This window comes from Apus apus, chromosome 25 (genome assembly GCF_020740795.1).
Source record: "Apus apus isolate bApuApu2 chromosome 25, bApuApu2.pri.cur, whole genome shotgun sequence".
In the NCBI taxonomy this organism is placed as follows: Eukaryota; Metazoa; Chordata; class Aves; order Apodiformes; family Apodidae; genus Apus; species Apus apus.
In genome coordinates this window covers 4,722,557-4,737,504 of record NC_067306.1, presented here as the reverse complement: position 1 = coordinate 4,737,504, position 14,948 = coordinate 4,722,557, and the positions used below count along the sequence as shown (strand labels likewise).

Genomic DNA, 14,948 nt, shown 5'->3' with positions numbered 1-14,948 from the left:
CAAGGAAGTAACATTCAAGCAAGTAACACTCAAGGAAATGGCATCCAAGGAAGGAGCACCCAAGGAAGTTACATCCACAAGGAAGTAGCACCCAAGGAGGTAGCATCCAAGGAAGTTACATCCACAAGGAAATGGCATCCAGGGAAGTAGAACCCAAGGAAGTAGTATCCAAGGAAGTAGCATCCAAGGAAGTTACATCCACAAGGAAGAAGCACCCAAGGAAGTAGCATCCAAGGAAACAGCATCCAAGGAAGTTACATCCACAAAGAAATGGCACCCAAGGAAAGAGCACCCAAGGAAATGGCACCCAAGGAAATGGCACCCAAGGAAATGGCTCCCAAGGAAATGGCACCCAAGGAAATGGCACCCAAGGAAATGGCTCCCAAGGAAATGGCACCCAAGGAAATGGCTCCCAAGGAAAGCCTCAGCACTTCCTACACCAGGACAGGAGCTGGAAGCTCGGGCACTGTCACCAGCCCAGCTACTGGAGCTCAGCCCTGCTGAAGATCTCCTCTTCCTCCTCCTCCTCCACCTCCACCTCCTCCTCCTCCTCCTCCTCCGAGCGCTCTCCGTCGTACAGCTCAGCCAAGGCCTTTTCCTGCTGGGAACTGAGGGGCTGCTCCAGGTGTCTCAGCCACTCTGGGGTGGTTTGGTTCTGATCTGATCCAGCACAGACCTGGGAAGAGGCAGGGAAGGTGTGGGAGGGGTGAGGGGGCCAGGGCTGGGTTGGGGGGCAGGGGGGACCTGGTGGCTGCTCCCTGAGCTCACCTGCTCTCTGGCCTGGGGCTTGTGCCTCCTCCATCCCCATGGCAGGAGCTTCTGAAAGAACCTGGAAAACCTAAAGGAAAAAGAAGGATAAAAGGGCAAAGGTGGTGGTGGTGGCAGGTGTGGAAGGATGTTCCCTGCCTGGCATGGAAGCTGTGCAGCTGGATTTGGGCAAAACCCAAACATCTGGGTGTAGTGAAGAAGGACCTGGAGGGGCTGGAGTGTGTCCAGGGAAGGGCAAGGGAGCTGGGGAAGGGGCTGGAGCACAAGGGTGAGGAGGAGCAGCTGAGGGAGCTGGGGGTGTCCAGCCTGGAGACAAGGAGGTGAGGGGAGACCTGCTGGCTCTGCAGCTGCCTGAGAGGAGGTTGGAGCCAGGGGGGTCGGGCTCTGCTCCCCAGGAACAAGTGACAGGAGCAGAGGAACCGGCCTCAAGTTGTGCCAGGGGAGGCTGAGGTTGGAGCTTGGGAACAGTTTCTCCCTGGCAAGGGTTGTCAGGGCCTGGCCCAGGCTGCCCAGGGCAGGGGGGAGTCCCCATCCCTGGAGGGGTTTCCAAGCCTGGAGATGGTGCTGAGGGACATGGGGCAGGGGTGGCCTGGGCAGGGCTGGGGAAGGGTTGGGCTGGATGATCTCCAAGGCGTTTTCCAACTAGGATTGCATGATTCTAGGGTGAGAAGCCCCAGGAGGAAGGGGAGCAGTTACCATCTCAGGGGTGCTCCTCTGGTGCTGTAGGGCTGGGAAGCAGCTGCAGGTTTTTGGGAGCAAACCTGGTGATGGAGAGAGAGAGAGAAACTCATCACTTGGGGATTTTTCCACCACACTCTGCAAAACAAGGGAGGCCAAAATGTTCTTCCTCCAACTGAGTCTCTTAGATACGTGAGCACACCTGGACCAGAAGCCACAGTTTTTAGGAAGAGCCCAAATCCCTCCTTTTCCCTGCTTCTGGAATGATCTGAACCCCCAGAGCTCCCCATAACCTCTGCAATGTTGATGTCTTTCCTTTCTTATCTGCCCAGTGCTCTGCAGGGAACTTCCCTGCTCTTCAACCCCAGCCTGAACCATCTGGGTTGGCTTTTAAAGAAAGAAAAACTGTTGGGTTTGGTTGGTTTTTTTACCAAGAAGGGCCCAAAGGGAAGTTGAAACCCTCTGGTTCCTTCACCCCTGCCCATCCCTGACCCACCTGGAGCTGGGACACCTGGCAGAAAGACTTGAACTTGGTAAGGGGAAAGGCAGAAGGGGCAGAGGTGGGTGGCTGGAAATGGGCAGCAGAGCAGAGTGGGGTCCTGAGAGACTGGGATGGGGTCTTCATGGACTGGGAGAGAGTCATGAGAGACTGGGAGAGGGTCCTGAAGGACTGGGAGAGGGTCCTGAGGGGTTTGGAGGGGGTCCTGAGGGACTGGGAGAGGGTCCTGAGGGACTGGGATGGGGTCCTCAGGGACTGGGAGTGGGTCCTGAGGGACTGGGATGGGGTCCTCAGGGACTGGGAGTGGGTCCTGAGGGACTGGGATGGGGTCCTCAGGGACTGGGATGGGGTCCTCAGGGACTGGGAGTGGGTCCCGAGGGACTGGGAGAGGGTCCTGAAGGACTGGGAGGGGTGTCCTGAGTGATTGTGAGATGGTCTTGATGGACTGGGAGGGGGTCCTGAGAGGGTCACTGGGACAGGCTCCTAAGGGACTTGGAGAGGGTCCCAAGGGCCACTGGAAGAGGGTTCTGAGGGACTAGGAGAGGGTTGGGGGTGACCAGGTGACTCTAGGGCTGGGACTGGTGTGCTCCAGCTTGGCTGAGGGTGCCTGGCAGGGGAGTTACCAACTCACCTCCATCAGACAAAGCGCCGTGAGAGTGATCAGGATGTTGGAACACAACAGGATGGCTAAGAGGACCCTGTTCCTGCTGGTGTGCTCTGGTTTCTACTGGGAGAAAAGGAGAGGAAATCAGGAGGGGAGAGAGAGTTGCTCCTTCTCTGGTTGCCCAGGGAAGCTGTGGCTGCCCCATCCCTGGCAGTGTTGAAGGGCAGGTTGGATGGGGCTTGGAGCAGCCTGGGCTGGGGGGAGGTGTCCCTGCCCATGCAGGGGGTGGGACTGGATGATCCAAGATCCCTCCTAACCCCAACCATTCCATGATTCCATCATTCTATTCCATTCCCAGAAGGACACATCCAGCAATTCCCTGTCTCTCTCTCTTACCTTCCCACCTGCATCCCTGGCCTGCACCATGAGTTTGGAAACATTCCCTTCCAGGAGACACTGGTCCAGGGGATCAGAAGCTCCTTGGTCATCTTCTCTCTGGCTGAGCAGCTTTATGAGCTGCCCTGTCTTGGAGAGCAGTTGTGTGCAGGGCAGCTGGAGCTGGGGGAGCCCACAGTCCATCCTCAGGGCTCGTGCTGTGCCAGCCAGGAATGTCCTCAGGGATTCATCTGGGACCAGCCCACGCAGGTGACCATCCACCTGGGCTTCCCAGAGATCTCCTGCAACCAGTGAGTCCTCAGGGCTGCCCGAGCTCCCTGCTTTATTGAGGGAGCTGGATCCTTCCTTTTGTGGCTTCCAGGGTGTTCCTGTGGTGGGAGGGATGGCTGGTGAGTGCCCAGCTGGGGAGGAACTCTGGCTGCTCTTGCCTGACAGGTCATAGAACAAGTGCTGGTTGGTTTCCAGTCTCTGCTCTGCTTCACCTTCCATCGGGGGGGGCTCTTCCTCAGGATTCCCACTGCCAAAGGTCTGGTAGAAATGCTGGTTGCTTCTGTAGAGGGATGGGTTGTCCCCCTGCTTCTGCCTTTTGTAAGTCCCAACGTGGTCCTGCCTTGGAGCTGGTGGTTCCTCTGCATCTTCCAGCCCCTGAGTTTTCTCAGTCTGATCCACAGCATCAGAATAATTTAGACTCTTCCAAGACCTGGAGGAATGAGGGGCCTCTGCTGGGGAGTGTGGAGGGGAACGTTTGGAAGGAGCTGTAGACCTTCTGTGGTGTCTGAAGACAGAGAGGTCCTCAGTGGGGTTCCAACCAGAGCCAAGCTGCTTCTGCACCCAGCCTGTGGCTGCCTCTCCCTTCACTGCTGGGTTCTCCTGCACCTTGTCCTTCTGCACAGCAAGCACTGGGAGGGTGTTTCTCACACTTCTAGCCTGGTGCAGCTTCTTCTTCAGCTCAGCCCTGAGCCTGTTTCCTACAAAACAAGAGTTTCCTGACATCAGTTTCAATGTCCCAGCCCACGTGCTGCAGGTTGTGCAGCATCTCCAGCAGCTCCTTACCAGTTTTGCCTTCCTGCCTGGATGGGTGCTGAGGAGAACGTGAATTTGTTCTAGAAACACCATCATTTAGGTCACTGAGATCACCAGCAGTGCTGGTCAGGCTCAGCTCTACCACAAACGTTATGGTTTTGTGGTCTCCAAGTGAAGGCTCCTTGGACTTGAGGCTCAACACCACGCTGGAGCTGAGTTTCCTGGCTTGTAGTGCTCCCTGGATTCCTCCTTTCCTCTCTGCCAGGGGATCTGTGTCAGCTGGAACACACCAAGAGAGCAGATCAATGCCATGAGAAGCTTCCTGGCAACATGCAGGGTCAAGGGTTTACCCTGAGCTGCAGGAGCTTAAGACAAGGGAGTGTGTGAACTGAAGGGTGGGTGGGAACTGAGGGGAAAGTCGTGTTCAATCCATCAGGTTATCTCATGGGGGCAGAACAGAGAGAGGTTTCTTTTCTGGGATGTCCCAGGGCTCTGTTTGGAGTGGTGGGAAACATCCCAGGGGAATGAGTTGGCTGTTTGGAGAGTTTCCCACAGCTTGACAAAGTGCTGAGTTGCTAAAATCACCATCAAGCTTTTCAAGTCGCAGTGAGCCTGGAGAGCAGAAGACCCAAAGACACACTGCTTGTCCCTGGATGTTCAGCCCTTCTCCCTGTGGTCAGGAAAACCTGGGATACTCCACATTAAAGAAGCACAGAGTGGTGGGGTTGGAAGGGACCCCTGGAGATCATCCATCCAAGCCCTGCCAGAGCAGGATCCCCTAGAGCAGATCCCACAGGAACACATCCAGGAGGGTGGGAATGTCTCCAGGGATGGAGACTCCACCAGCTCCCTGGGCAGCCTGTCCCAGGGCTCTGCCACCCTCACAGCAAAGAAGTTTGTCCTCATGTTCAGCTTGACCCTCCTGGGCTCCAGTTTGTGCCCAGTGCCCCTTGTCCTGTCACTGGGCACCACTGGGAAGAGTCTGGCCCCATCCTCCTGCCACCCCCTGGAGATATTGATCAGCACTGAGCAGATCCCCCCTCAGCCTCCTCCTCTCCAGGCTCAACAGCCCCAGCTCTCCCAGCCTTTCCTCACAGGCAGATGCTCCAGCCCCCTCAGCATCTCAGTGCTCTGGGCTGGACTCTCTCCAGCAGCTCCTTGTCCTTCTGGAACTGGGCAGCCCAGAACTGGGCCCAGCTCCCAACATCCCCAAGCCTCTGGGTTGGTGTCTGCAAGGACCTGCAGCCAGAGCTGTTCCTCTGCTGGTGGGAGCAGCTCCATCTCCCAGGCCTGGAAGAAGTGGGACATGTGGGGAATGGACCCAGAGGGACACAAACAGCCCAGGAGATCTCCTGCCCCACCAAAGGCCACACACCAGGTCTGAAGAGCTGGGATAAGTGCTGGAGAGTCCTCCAGCAGGGCTGCAAACACCCCCTTATCTCTAACCCTGCCCTGCAGGGACAGATGCTCAGGAGTATCTACAGATTATAAAGGTATTTAAGCCTTTTTTTTTTTTTTTTTTTTTTTTTTTCTGTTAAAATGACAGGAAAATGGCCACAAAAAGACCTTTGAGGATCTAGCCCTAAGTGGCTCAGCAACCTGGTCTGACCTGTGACCAAGTCAGGGTCACCATTCCACATCCAGTTTGGAAAGGAGTGGCCTGGGGACCTTGGGGACTGGAGCTCTTTGCAGTTTGGCTCTGCCTGGAGCAGGAGGACACTGACCCTGGGCCAGGGCTCTGCTCCCCCTGCACCACCTGAGGAGACAATGAGGCCTGGGGATCAGCCAGGAGATGGGGTTACTGGTCCTCTGAGAGCTACACTTTGGGAGGAGGGGGGCAAGGAAACCAGGTGATTTTCCAAGGTCACTCAGGAAGGTCTTGGAACTTGTAGGTCCCAGAGCCCCCCCCAGGTGTTCCTGCAGAGACTGCATCCATGCTGGGTTATGGCTTTGGGGGTTTCCAGCTCAGCAGGTGCCACTTCATCTCTGGAATGGACCCACGGCCAGAAGCTGTGGTCTGTGCTGGGGCTGAGCTGTGACCAGCAAGCTGTGGTGGCACTGGAAGGGCTCTGGAGGCTGTCAAGGGGAACTGAGAGAATCTTATCATAGAATCCCAGACTAGCTTGGGTTGGAAGGGACCTTAAAGATCAACTAGATCCAACCCCCTGCATGGGCAGGGACACCTCCCACCAGCCCAGGCTGCTCCAAGCCCCATCCAACCTGCCCTTCAACACTGCCAGGGATGGGGCAGCCACAGCTTCCCTGGGCAACCTGGGCCAGGCTCTCACCACCCTCACAGCAAAGAATTTCCTCCTCATGTCTCACCTCAATCTCCCTCTTCCAGTTTCCATCCATCCCCCTCATCCCATCCCTCCCTGCCCTTGTCCCAAGCCCCTCCCCAGCTTTCCTGGAGCCCCTTCAGGCACTGGAAGCTGCTCTAAGGTCTCCCTGGAGCCTTCTCTTCTCCAGGCTGAACACCCCAACTCTCCCAGCCTGTCTCCAGAGCAGAGCTGCTCCAGCCCTCCCATCATCTCTGTGGCCTCCTCTGGCCTCTCTCCAACACCTCCATGTCCTTCTTATGTTGGGGGCTCCAGAACTGGCCCCAGTTCTCCAGGGGGGGTCCCACCAGAGCAGAGCAGGGGGGACAATCCCCTCCTGGCCCTGCTGGTCACGCTGCTGGTGCCACAGCCCAGGACACGGGTTGTTTTTCTGGGCTGCAAATCTGGGGGGGGTTTATGAGCAGCCAGTGCCTTCCAGCACTTGGGAATGGTTCTGGGGCCACGTGATTTCCTTGGCTGCTGCTCTGTGTGGGTTGGAAGTGTGTGTGGTTGTTCAGCCCAAACCATTGCTCCTCAAGATCGTTTGGACACAGAAGATACATGGAATCATGAATGACTTTTCAACCCTTGTTTTTTCCAAGTCTTGTGCTCCAAGGGGAATTTTTTTTGTGCCTGGGGCTCAGTCTGAGGCCTCCCAGGTCTCACCTGAGCTGCCTTCATTGGCCTTTGGACTGATCCAAGGAGCCTCTTGAGAGTCTGCCTGGATTTAGGATCCCTGAGTCTGGCCAAGGGGCTGGTCTGGTGCCATCAAGGTGGCCAAGGCTGCCTGGGAACCCCCCCAAGATGCAACCAAGCTACAGCAGCTCCTCAAACTGGAGGAAAAGGGGCAGATTTGGTGTTTCCATCAGGGATCCTACCGTACTGGGGAGCACTGGTGAGGCACAGGTTCTCACAGTGGAACTGGATGGTCCTGCAGGGGGTCTCAATGGTGTGTTTCCCCTGGCAGAAGCAGCAGCCTGAGGCACTGGGCAGTTTGCTAAAGACAAAAGGTTACTGGAGCAAAACTCAGCATCTCAACCCATCTCTCCCAGTCCAACTCAGTTAACACACATCATGGTTTTGCTGGGATTTCTCCTACAGCTCAGGAAAACTTCCCACCTCCCAGTTCCAATGGAATAGATGTTCTCCAGATTGCTAAGAGAGGTTGCAAACAGAAGTTGAGCTTCTCTGGTGGCATCAAGATGTTGATTTTTACCTTTGGAAATGGAACCAATCCCCAAAAAGCAGTTTGACACAGGAACACACCCCACCTGCATTTTAAACTTCCTTTTGAAAAACCTGGGAATTGTCATTGAAAGGTGAAATCCCACCTCTTGGCAGCTGAGGTTGAGAGGTTTTCAACAGTCAGCAGCAAACCTTAGGTTTCCTGGGGTTGTTCTGACTGAGTGGTTGGTTTCCCAAGCAGATCCTTGTCCCAGCAGTTCTGATCTGCTGGAGGAAGGGACCCAGAACCCAGGTACTCACAGTGTTTCCAAGCTGGTTGTTGTCAGGAGGACAGTGAGCAAGGTCTGCTGGGTCACTCCTGTTGCACCCAGGTCTCTGGAAAGATTTGAAAAACCACCTTTAATTTTCAGGCAACGTGATCAGAAATCTGAGCTGAGAACCAGAGCAGGTCCCTGGTGGTGTTTGCAGGGGGATCCAATTCTGCCTCATCCAACAGGAATGATTCAAATCCCTGCTGTCCTGCTGCTTTGGCCCCTGCCTACCCATGGGGGCTGAACCAGGAGGAGATCCTGCAGGTTTGTGAGAGATGAATGCAAACAGAAAGGATTTCCCAGCTCAAAATTCCTCCTCCTGCTCTCCCAGGAGTGAAGATCCAGTCCTTGGAAGGAGACACTTCGTGCCCAAGAGGATGAATCCACTTTGACCTTGGAAAGAGATACCAGTGAAGGGAGAGAAGGGTTTCTGTGGGATAGTGGGGCTGGGAGCAGGAAGGAGCCATGGGATGTTGTGGATCATGAGCAGCACAGGGCATCATCACCTGCCTGGAGCTGGGGCAGGGCAGCAGGGTGGGGGTGTGGGGAGCACAGGAATCAGAGTCACAGAATCAGGGAATGGTTTGGGTTGGAAGGGACCTTAAAGATCAACAGGATCTAACCCCCCTGCATGGGCAGGGACACCTCCCACCAGCCCAGGCTGCTCCAAGCCCCATCCAACCTGCCCTTCAACACTGCCAGGGATGGGGCAGCCACAGCTTCCCTGGGCAACCTGGGCCAGGCTCTCACCACCCTCACAGGGAAGAATTCCCTCCTCATGTCTCACCTCAATCTCCCTCTCCCAGTTTTCATCCATCCCCCTCATCCCATCCCTCTCTGCCCTTGTCCCAAGTCCCTCCCCAGCTTTCCTGGAGCCCCTTCAGGCACTGGAAGCTGCTCTCAGGTCTCCCTGGAGCCTTCTCTTCTCCAGGCTGAACACCCCAACTCTCAAGGAGTGGGGACCATTCCCAGACCACTCAGACCACTCCACAGTCCCAGACCTTGATGTCTTTGTGTCCCAACTCTTTATCCCAGCTCCTTGGTTGCTTTGCAGCTGGGAACACACCAGAACTGCTTGGTCTTTGCCTTGTTCTGCTGGTGCTGGGGTGGTTTGTGCCTCCAGCAGGATAAGGCTGGGAGAAGAGGGAGATTTGCATCTGGATCTCTGCTTCCCTGACAAGAGGGTTGGAGAGAGACAAAGATCTACAATAATCTGTTAAAAATGAGTCAATACTTACAGATAATTGACTGAAGGCAGCTTGAAGAATGATGTGTCAGCAATAACAGACAGGGGGTTATGACTTAAGATCCTGGAAAAAACAACCACACCACTTGGAGTGAGTGATGGGAAGAACATGAGGGCAGGGACACGTGGGGACAGCCTGTCCATGTGTCCTCTGATGGACACAGAGCCACGAGTCTGGAAAGATCTACTGGCCCAATGCAGCAGGCACAGGAGAAATGGGAGATGGTGAGAACATTGTAGGGTAAAATAAAGCCCCAGTGGTTCCTGAACTGCATAAACAAGACTAAACCCCAGTGAATTTCCTCCAGATCATTGGATTGAAAACAGCCCTGAGGAGAAGGACTTGGGTGTGATGGTGAAGGAGAAGCTCAACATGGCCCAGCACCATGCCCTGGAGCCCAGAACCCACCCGTGTCCTGGGCTGTGACCAGCAGGGCCAGGAGGGGATTGTCCCCTCTGCTCTGCTCTGCTGAGACCCCCCCTGCAGGGCTGGGGCCAGTTCTGGAGACCCCAGCATCAGAAGGACATGCAGCTGTTGGAGTGAGGCCAGAGGAGGCCACGGAGATGAAGGGAGGGCTGGAGCAGCTCTGCTCTGGAGCCAGGCTGGGAGAGTTGGGGTGTTCAGCCTGGAGAAGAGAAGGCTCCAGGGAGACCTGAGAGCACCTTCCAGTGCCTGAAGGGGCTCCAGGAAAGCTGGGGAGGGACTTGGGACAAGGGCAGGGAGGGAGAGGGCAAGGAGGAATGGATGAAAACTGGAAGAGGGAGATTGAGGTGAGACATGAGGAGGGAATTCTTGGCTGTGAGGGTGGTGAGAGCCTGGCCCAGGTTGCCCAGGGAAGCTGTGGCTGCCCCATCCCTGGCAGTGTTGAAGGGCAGGTTGGATGGGGCTTGGAGCAACCTGGGCTGGTGGGAGGTGTCCCTGCCCATGCAGGGGGTTGGATCAAGATGATCTTTAAGGTGCCTTCCAACCCAAACCATTCCATGATTCTACAATTACAAAGTCTTTCTGTGATCCAGGAGTTTTCCCTCTTTCCCAGGCTTCACATCTCTCCCCTTTCAATACCAGAGAGGCCCAAGGAGAGCTGTGCCTGCTGGACCTGCTGTGGAATGACACTCAAATCCCCTTTCCAAGCTCCTCTCTGCTGTGTGAGGGGTGTCAAGAGGCTTATGGCTGGGGAGGATCCAGCCCACTGTTATGGATGGCAGATGTGGATTTGGCTGCACAAGTTTTCCTCAAAGCTCCCCAAAGAATTTCCTTTCAAGTGGAGAACAAACAGAGGAAATTTCAGCCTGAAGATAAAAAAAATTGGCACAGTCCTCTGGGTGTGAGGAAGAGCCAGGGATGAAGGCTGGAGGCAGGAACAGATGCTGATGGGCTGGTTCAGAAAGCACAGCAGGTCCTGATCATCTCCAGCTAAATCAGCAGAAGCCCAGAGGTGCTTCTTCTGAAAACTACAACATCTTTCTTTTCCTCCTCACCTTCTCTTTGCTTCCCCCCAGCAGGACTCTGATGTTATTTTGGAGTCTTAATGTCCATATTTTCTTACATTCCCACTCTCCATAAGGTTTTACTCTATCACTGCACCCTCCAAAGCAAAGCTGTGTCCTAGTCCCATGGGCATTGGTGTTCATAATGTCTTCTCCCAGCTTTTTTTGGGGTATCACCTGAGAAATATGGCACATGTCAGGAGAGCAAGGAGGCTGTGGGAGACCAGGTGACCCCTTGGTGGGCAAAATGCTCTGGCTTCCCACTCATTGAAGGTCCAGATGGATATGTCATAGAATCATGGAAAGGTTTGGGTTGGAAGGGACCTTAAAGATCATCCAGTCCCACCCCCTGCATGGGCAGGGACACCTCCCACCAGCCCAGGCTGCTCCAAGCCCCATCCAACCTGCCCTTCAACACTGCCAGGGATGGGGCAGCCACAGCTTCCCTGGGCAACCTGGGCCAGGCTCTCACCCCCCTCACAGCAAAGAATTCCCTCCTCATGTCTCACCTCAATCTCCCTCTTCCAGTTTCCATCCATCCCCCTCATCCCATCCCTCCCTGCCCTTGTCCCAAGTCCCTCCCCAGCTTTCCTGGAGCCCCTTCAGGCCCTGGAAGGTGCTCTCAGGTCTCCCTGGAGCCTTCTCTTCTCCAGGAAGAATTTCCTCCTCATGTCTCACTTAAACCTCCCCCTTCCAGTTTTAAACCATTCCCCCTCATCCTATCCCTATACACCCTGGTTCAAAGCCCCTTCCCAGCTTTCCTGGAGCCCCTTCACATGGGCCCACAGGGAAGAGGTCTCCTCCTCCCCCCTGTCACTGCAGAGTCCTGCTCTGATCCACCTTGAGAATTTGGGACACTTACAGCTTCTGTAAGAACTGCATCCCATGCCATGCCTGGAAAGTGCCATTCTGGATCTGTGTGATGAGGTTTCCACTCAGGTTTCTGAGGAGAAAGCAAATGAGTCAGGTCAGTCCTCCAAGAAGCTGGAGCAAAGCAGGACTGATCTGTGGGGAACATGGAAATGCAAGGGAGAGCAGGGAAGAAGCTGCTGCTTTCTCTTTGCTTTCAGCCTGTCAAGGAGAGGAAATGAAGTGCACGTGTGCTTCATCTGTTCCTGGGCCAGGTCACAGCAAACCTTCAAGAAATGGCCTCTATCATGGCTGGGCTTGGCCAACCACCCTTGGATCTCATCCTGCTGTGGGGCATCCAGCCATCTGCAGGGATCTCCCGAGCTCAGTTAGTCTTTTAGCAGGAGAAATGGAGTCATTGTTCTAAAAATAACAGGAACATTTTCTAGCAGGGAGAAAAAAAAAAAATAAATGAAAAAGGGAGGGTCATAAATACAAACAGACTCCAGTAAAGACACTAGAAAGAAACTTTTGTAACTCACAGGAGCTGCAGAAAAGGAAGAGGCTCAAAAGCATGTTCCTCAATCCACAGGATTTTATTGCAAGATAAATCCCTGGTAAAATTAGAACACCAAATGTTAATTGCATTTGCACTGTCATGTTTACTTTCTCTTGCTTTGACACTGGCAGCAGAAATGTTCCACAGCTCTGGTTTCACCAGGTGTTTATATCTGATCTGAGCTCACAGTGGGGTGTGACCTGTGATAACCCTCCTGCCCGGAGGTGCCTTTCAGCTCAGGGGTATTTATTTTCCCCCAGCTCTGATCCCACCAGAAATTCTTTTAGGGCTTGACTTTCCTCTCTGATAACAGAAAAGGTTCTCCAGGCAGCTGAGGAAGCCTTTCACAGAATCATAGAATCCCAGGGGTTGGAAGGGACCTGGAAAGATCCCCCAGCCCAGCCCCCCTGCCAGAGCAGGGGCACCCAGAGCACATCACACAGGAACGTGTCCAGGGGGGTTGGAATGTCTCCAGAGAAGGAGACTCCACAGCCTCCCTGGGCAGCCTGTCCCAGGGCTCTGCCACCCTCACAGGAAAGAAGTTCTTCCTGATATTCACATGGAACCTCCTGTGCTCCAGTTTGCACCCACTGCCCCTTGTCCTGTCCCTGGACATCACTGAACAAAGCCTGGCTCTGTCCTCCTGACACTGCCCTGAACGTGTCTGTGAACATGGATGAGGTCACCCCTCAGTCTCCTCTTCTCCAAGCTCAAGAGACCCAGCTCCCTCAGCCTTCCCTCATCAGGGAGATGTTCCACTCCCTCCATCATCTCTGTGGCTCTGCCCTGGACTCTTTCCAGCAGTTCCCTGTCCTTCTGGAACTGAGGGGCCCAGAACTGGACACAATACTCCAGATGTGGCCTCACCAAGGCAGAACAGAGAGGGAGGAGAACCTCCCTTGACTCACTAACCACCCCCTTTCTAGCCCACCCCAGGATCCATTGGCCTTCTTGGCCACAAGGGCACACTGTTGGCTCATGGTCATCCTCCTGTCCACCAGGACCCCCAGGTCCCTTTCTCCTACCCTGCTCTCCAGCAGCTCAGCCCCCAACCTGCACTGGTCCATGGGGTTGTTCTTCCCCAGGTGCAAGACTCTGCACTTGCCCCTGTTGGATTTCATCAAGTTTCTCCCTGCCCAACTCTCCAGCCTGTCCAGGTCTCACTGAATGGCAGCACAACCCTCTGGTGTGTCAGCCACTCCTCCCAGTTGGGTGTCACCAGCAAACTTGCTGAGGGCACACTCTGCTCCTTCACCCAGGTCCTTGATGAAAACACTGAACCAGTCCCAGTGCTGACCCCTGAGGGACCCCACTGGTCACAGACCTCCAACTAGATCCTGTCCCATTGACCAAAAAAACCCACTTTGTAGGGACCACACTGATTTGTGACCCTCTGATGCAACCTGCCTTCCCCTGCAGTCAGCCAGAAAAGCCTAAAGAGAACCTCCTGTTTATCTCAACGGTGATAAAAATGGTTCTTTTTCTCTTCGTGTCAGATAATCCCTCCTTTCTGGTCAGAAAGTTGTGTGAAAGGGACCCTACTCAAGATGTGAAATGAAGGGGAAGTTTGGGAAGAGCCCAAGGAAGGGGTAATCTCTGTGTCCCCAAGGTGGGATTCACCTGGTGTGGCTTTAGGAGTCCCAAGGTTTGTTGTCTCAGCCTGAATGAGCTGCCTGGGCTTCTTCAGCAGCAAAGAATGAGAGAGAAATGTTTCTGGGGGGTGATTCAGCCCCTCCTCACACAGGTTCCCCAGATGGTTTGGGTGAGTGGGAAGGGCCTGTTCCATGGAAAATGATGAGCTCTGAGAAGCTCCACATGACCCAGCACTGTGAACTGGAGCCCAGAAACCATCCCTGTCCTGGGCTGTGGCACCAGCAGCGTGACCAGCAGGGCCAGGGAGGGGATTGTCCCCTCTGCTCTGCTCTGCTGGGACCCCACCTGGAGAACTGGGTCCAGCTCTGGAGCCTCCAACATAAGAAGGACATGGAGGTGCTGGAGAGAGTCCTGCAGGAGGTTGCTTGCTTGTTAAATGAGTCAGGTTGGGAAGAGAGAGACTTCCAGCCATGCTTCCCTCCCCCAGGGCTGAAACTGGAACTCTGCAGAGCACACTGGAGGCTGCAGGTGCAGAGACCTTCCCCCCAGCCCAGCTGCCTCCCTGGGAGGTCCAGACCCCACAGGCAAGACCTGCAATCCCTCCCCAGCTGATCACTGAGTGGAGAAGCCATCTCCCCCAGAAGAAACCTTGAGCATTCATCTCCTCTAAATGAGGCTGCCTGATCATAGAATCAGGGAATGGTTTGGGTTGGAAGGGACCTCAAAGACCATCCAGTCCCACCCCCTGCATGGGCAGGGACACCTCCCAGCAGCCCAGGTTGCTCCAAGCCCCATCCAACCTGCCCTTCAACACTGCCAGGGATGGGGCAGCCACAGCTTCCCTGGGCAACCTGGGCCAGGCTCTCACCACCCTCACAGGGAAGAATTCCCTCCTCATGTCTCACCTCAATCTCCCTCTTCCAGTTTTCATCCATCCCCCTCATCCCATCCCTCCCTGCCCTTGTCCCAAGCCCCTCCCCAGCTTTCCTGACATTTGTAGCCTTAACTGACAAAACACAAGCAAGACCATCAGAGGGGAACAAGAAACTACAATATTATATGATGCATTTGCTGACTCCTTTGCTTATCATGCCTCTAAAGATTCCATTTTGCTTGGAGTTTTAACACCAAGATGGACACATGAAATCTGTCTGAAATCATGATCCTATGATTTAAGGATGGTTGGTGACACTTTGAGACATGGAGATGAAATAATAAATGATTCATGGTCACTTCCCTCTCTGTTTCATACTATTCATGATCTTCTAGAACTCACCAACTTAGATATCACCCTGATAACAGGGGAAGGCTTTGAATATTTTTTAATGCTAGATGTCTGAAATGATCTCCTGAAACTCTTTTCTTTCTTCAGGGAGCAGCAGGTTCTCTAATCAAAGCTCTGACAGAAACAGGCTGCTTAAAGCCAACATT

At 54.4% G+C, this 14,948-nt stretch overlaps 1 protein-coding gene across 1 annotated transcript; it reads right to left on the bottom strand.

Annotated features, from left to right (window-relative positions):
* Positions 1 to 254: 254 nt before the first annotated feature.
* On the bottom strand, positions 255 to 11,574 carry LOC127394247 (leucine-rich repeat-containing protein 37A2-like). Its single transcript, XM_051640090.1, has 13 exons — positions 11,379 to 11,574; positions 9,021 to 9,092; positions 8,784 to 8,915; positions 8,014 to 8,175; positions 7,772 to 7,846; positions 7,165 to 7,283; positions 3,999 to 4,247; positions 2,946 to 3,913; positions 2,577 to 2,669; positions 1,465 to 1,529; positions 769 to 838; positions 539 to 676; positions 255 to 434 (listed from the first exon to the last, which is right to left on the bottom strand). The coding sequence occupies exons 1-13, from the start codon at positions 11,396 to 11,398 to the stop codon at positions 255 to 257; spliced, it is 2,343 nt and encodes a 780-aa protein (XP_051496050.1). The 5' UTR covers positions 11,399 to 11,574.
* Positions 11,575 to 14,948: the final 3,374 nt, after the last annotated feature.

What these genes read in the sequence shown, in the direction of transcription:
- LOC127394247 (XM_051640090.1), bottom strand. Translation starts at nt 11,398, where the DNA reads ATGCAGTTCTTACAGAAGCT. An exon ending in TCCTGGTTCAGCCCCCATGG is followed by an intron (nt 7,847 to 8,013) that starts GTAGGCAGGGGC and finishes AAATCTTTCCAG; the next exon opens with AGACCTGGGTGCAACAGGAG. An exon ending in CGGCGCTTTGTCTGATGGAG is followed by an intron (nt 1,530 to 2,576) that starts GTGAGTTGGTAA and finishes CTCCATCACCAG; the next exon opens with GTTTGCTCCCAAAAACCTGC.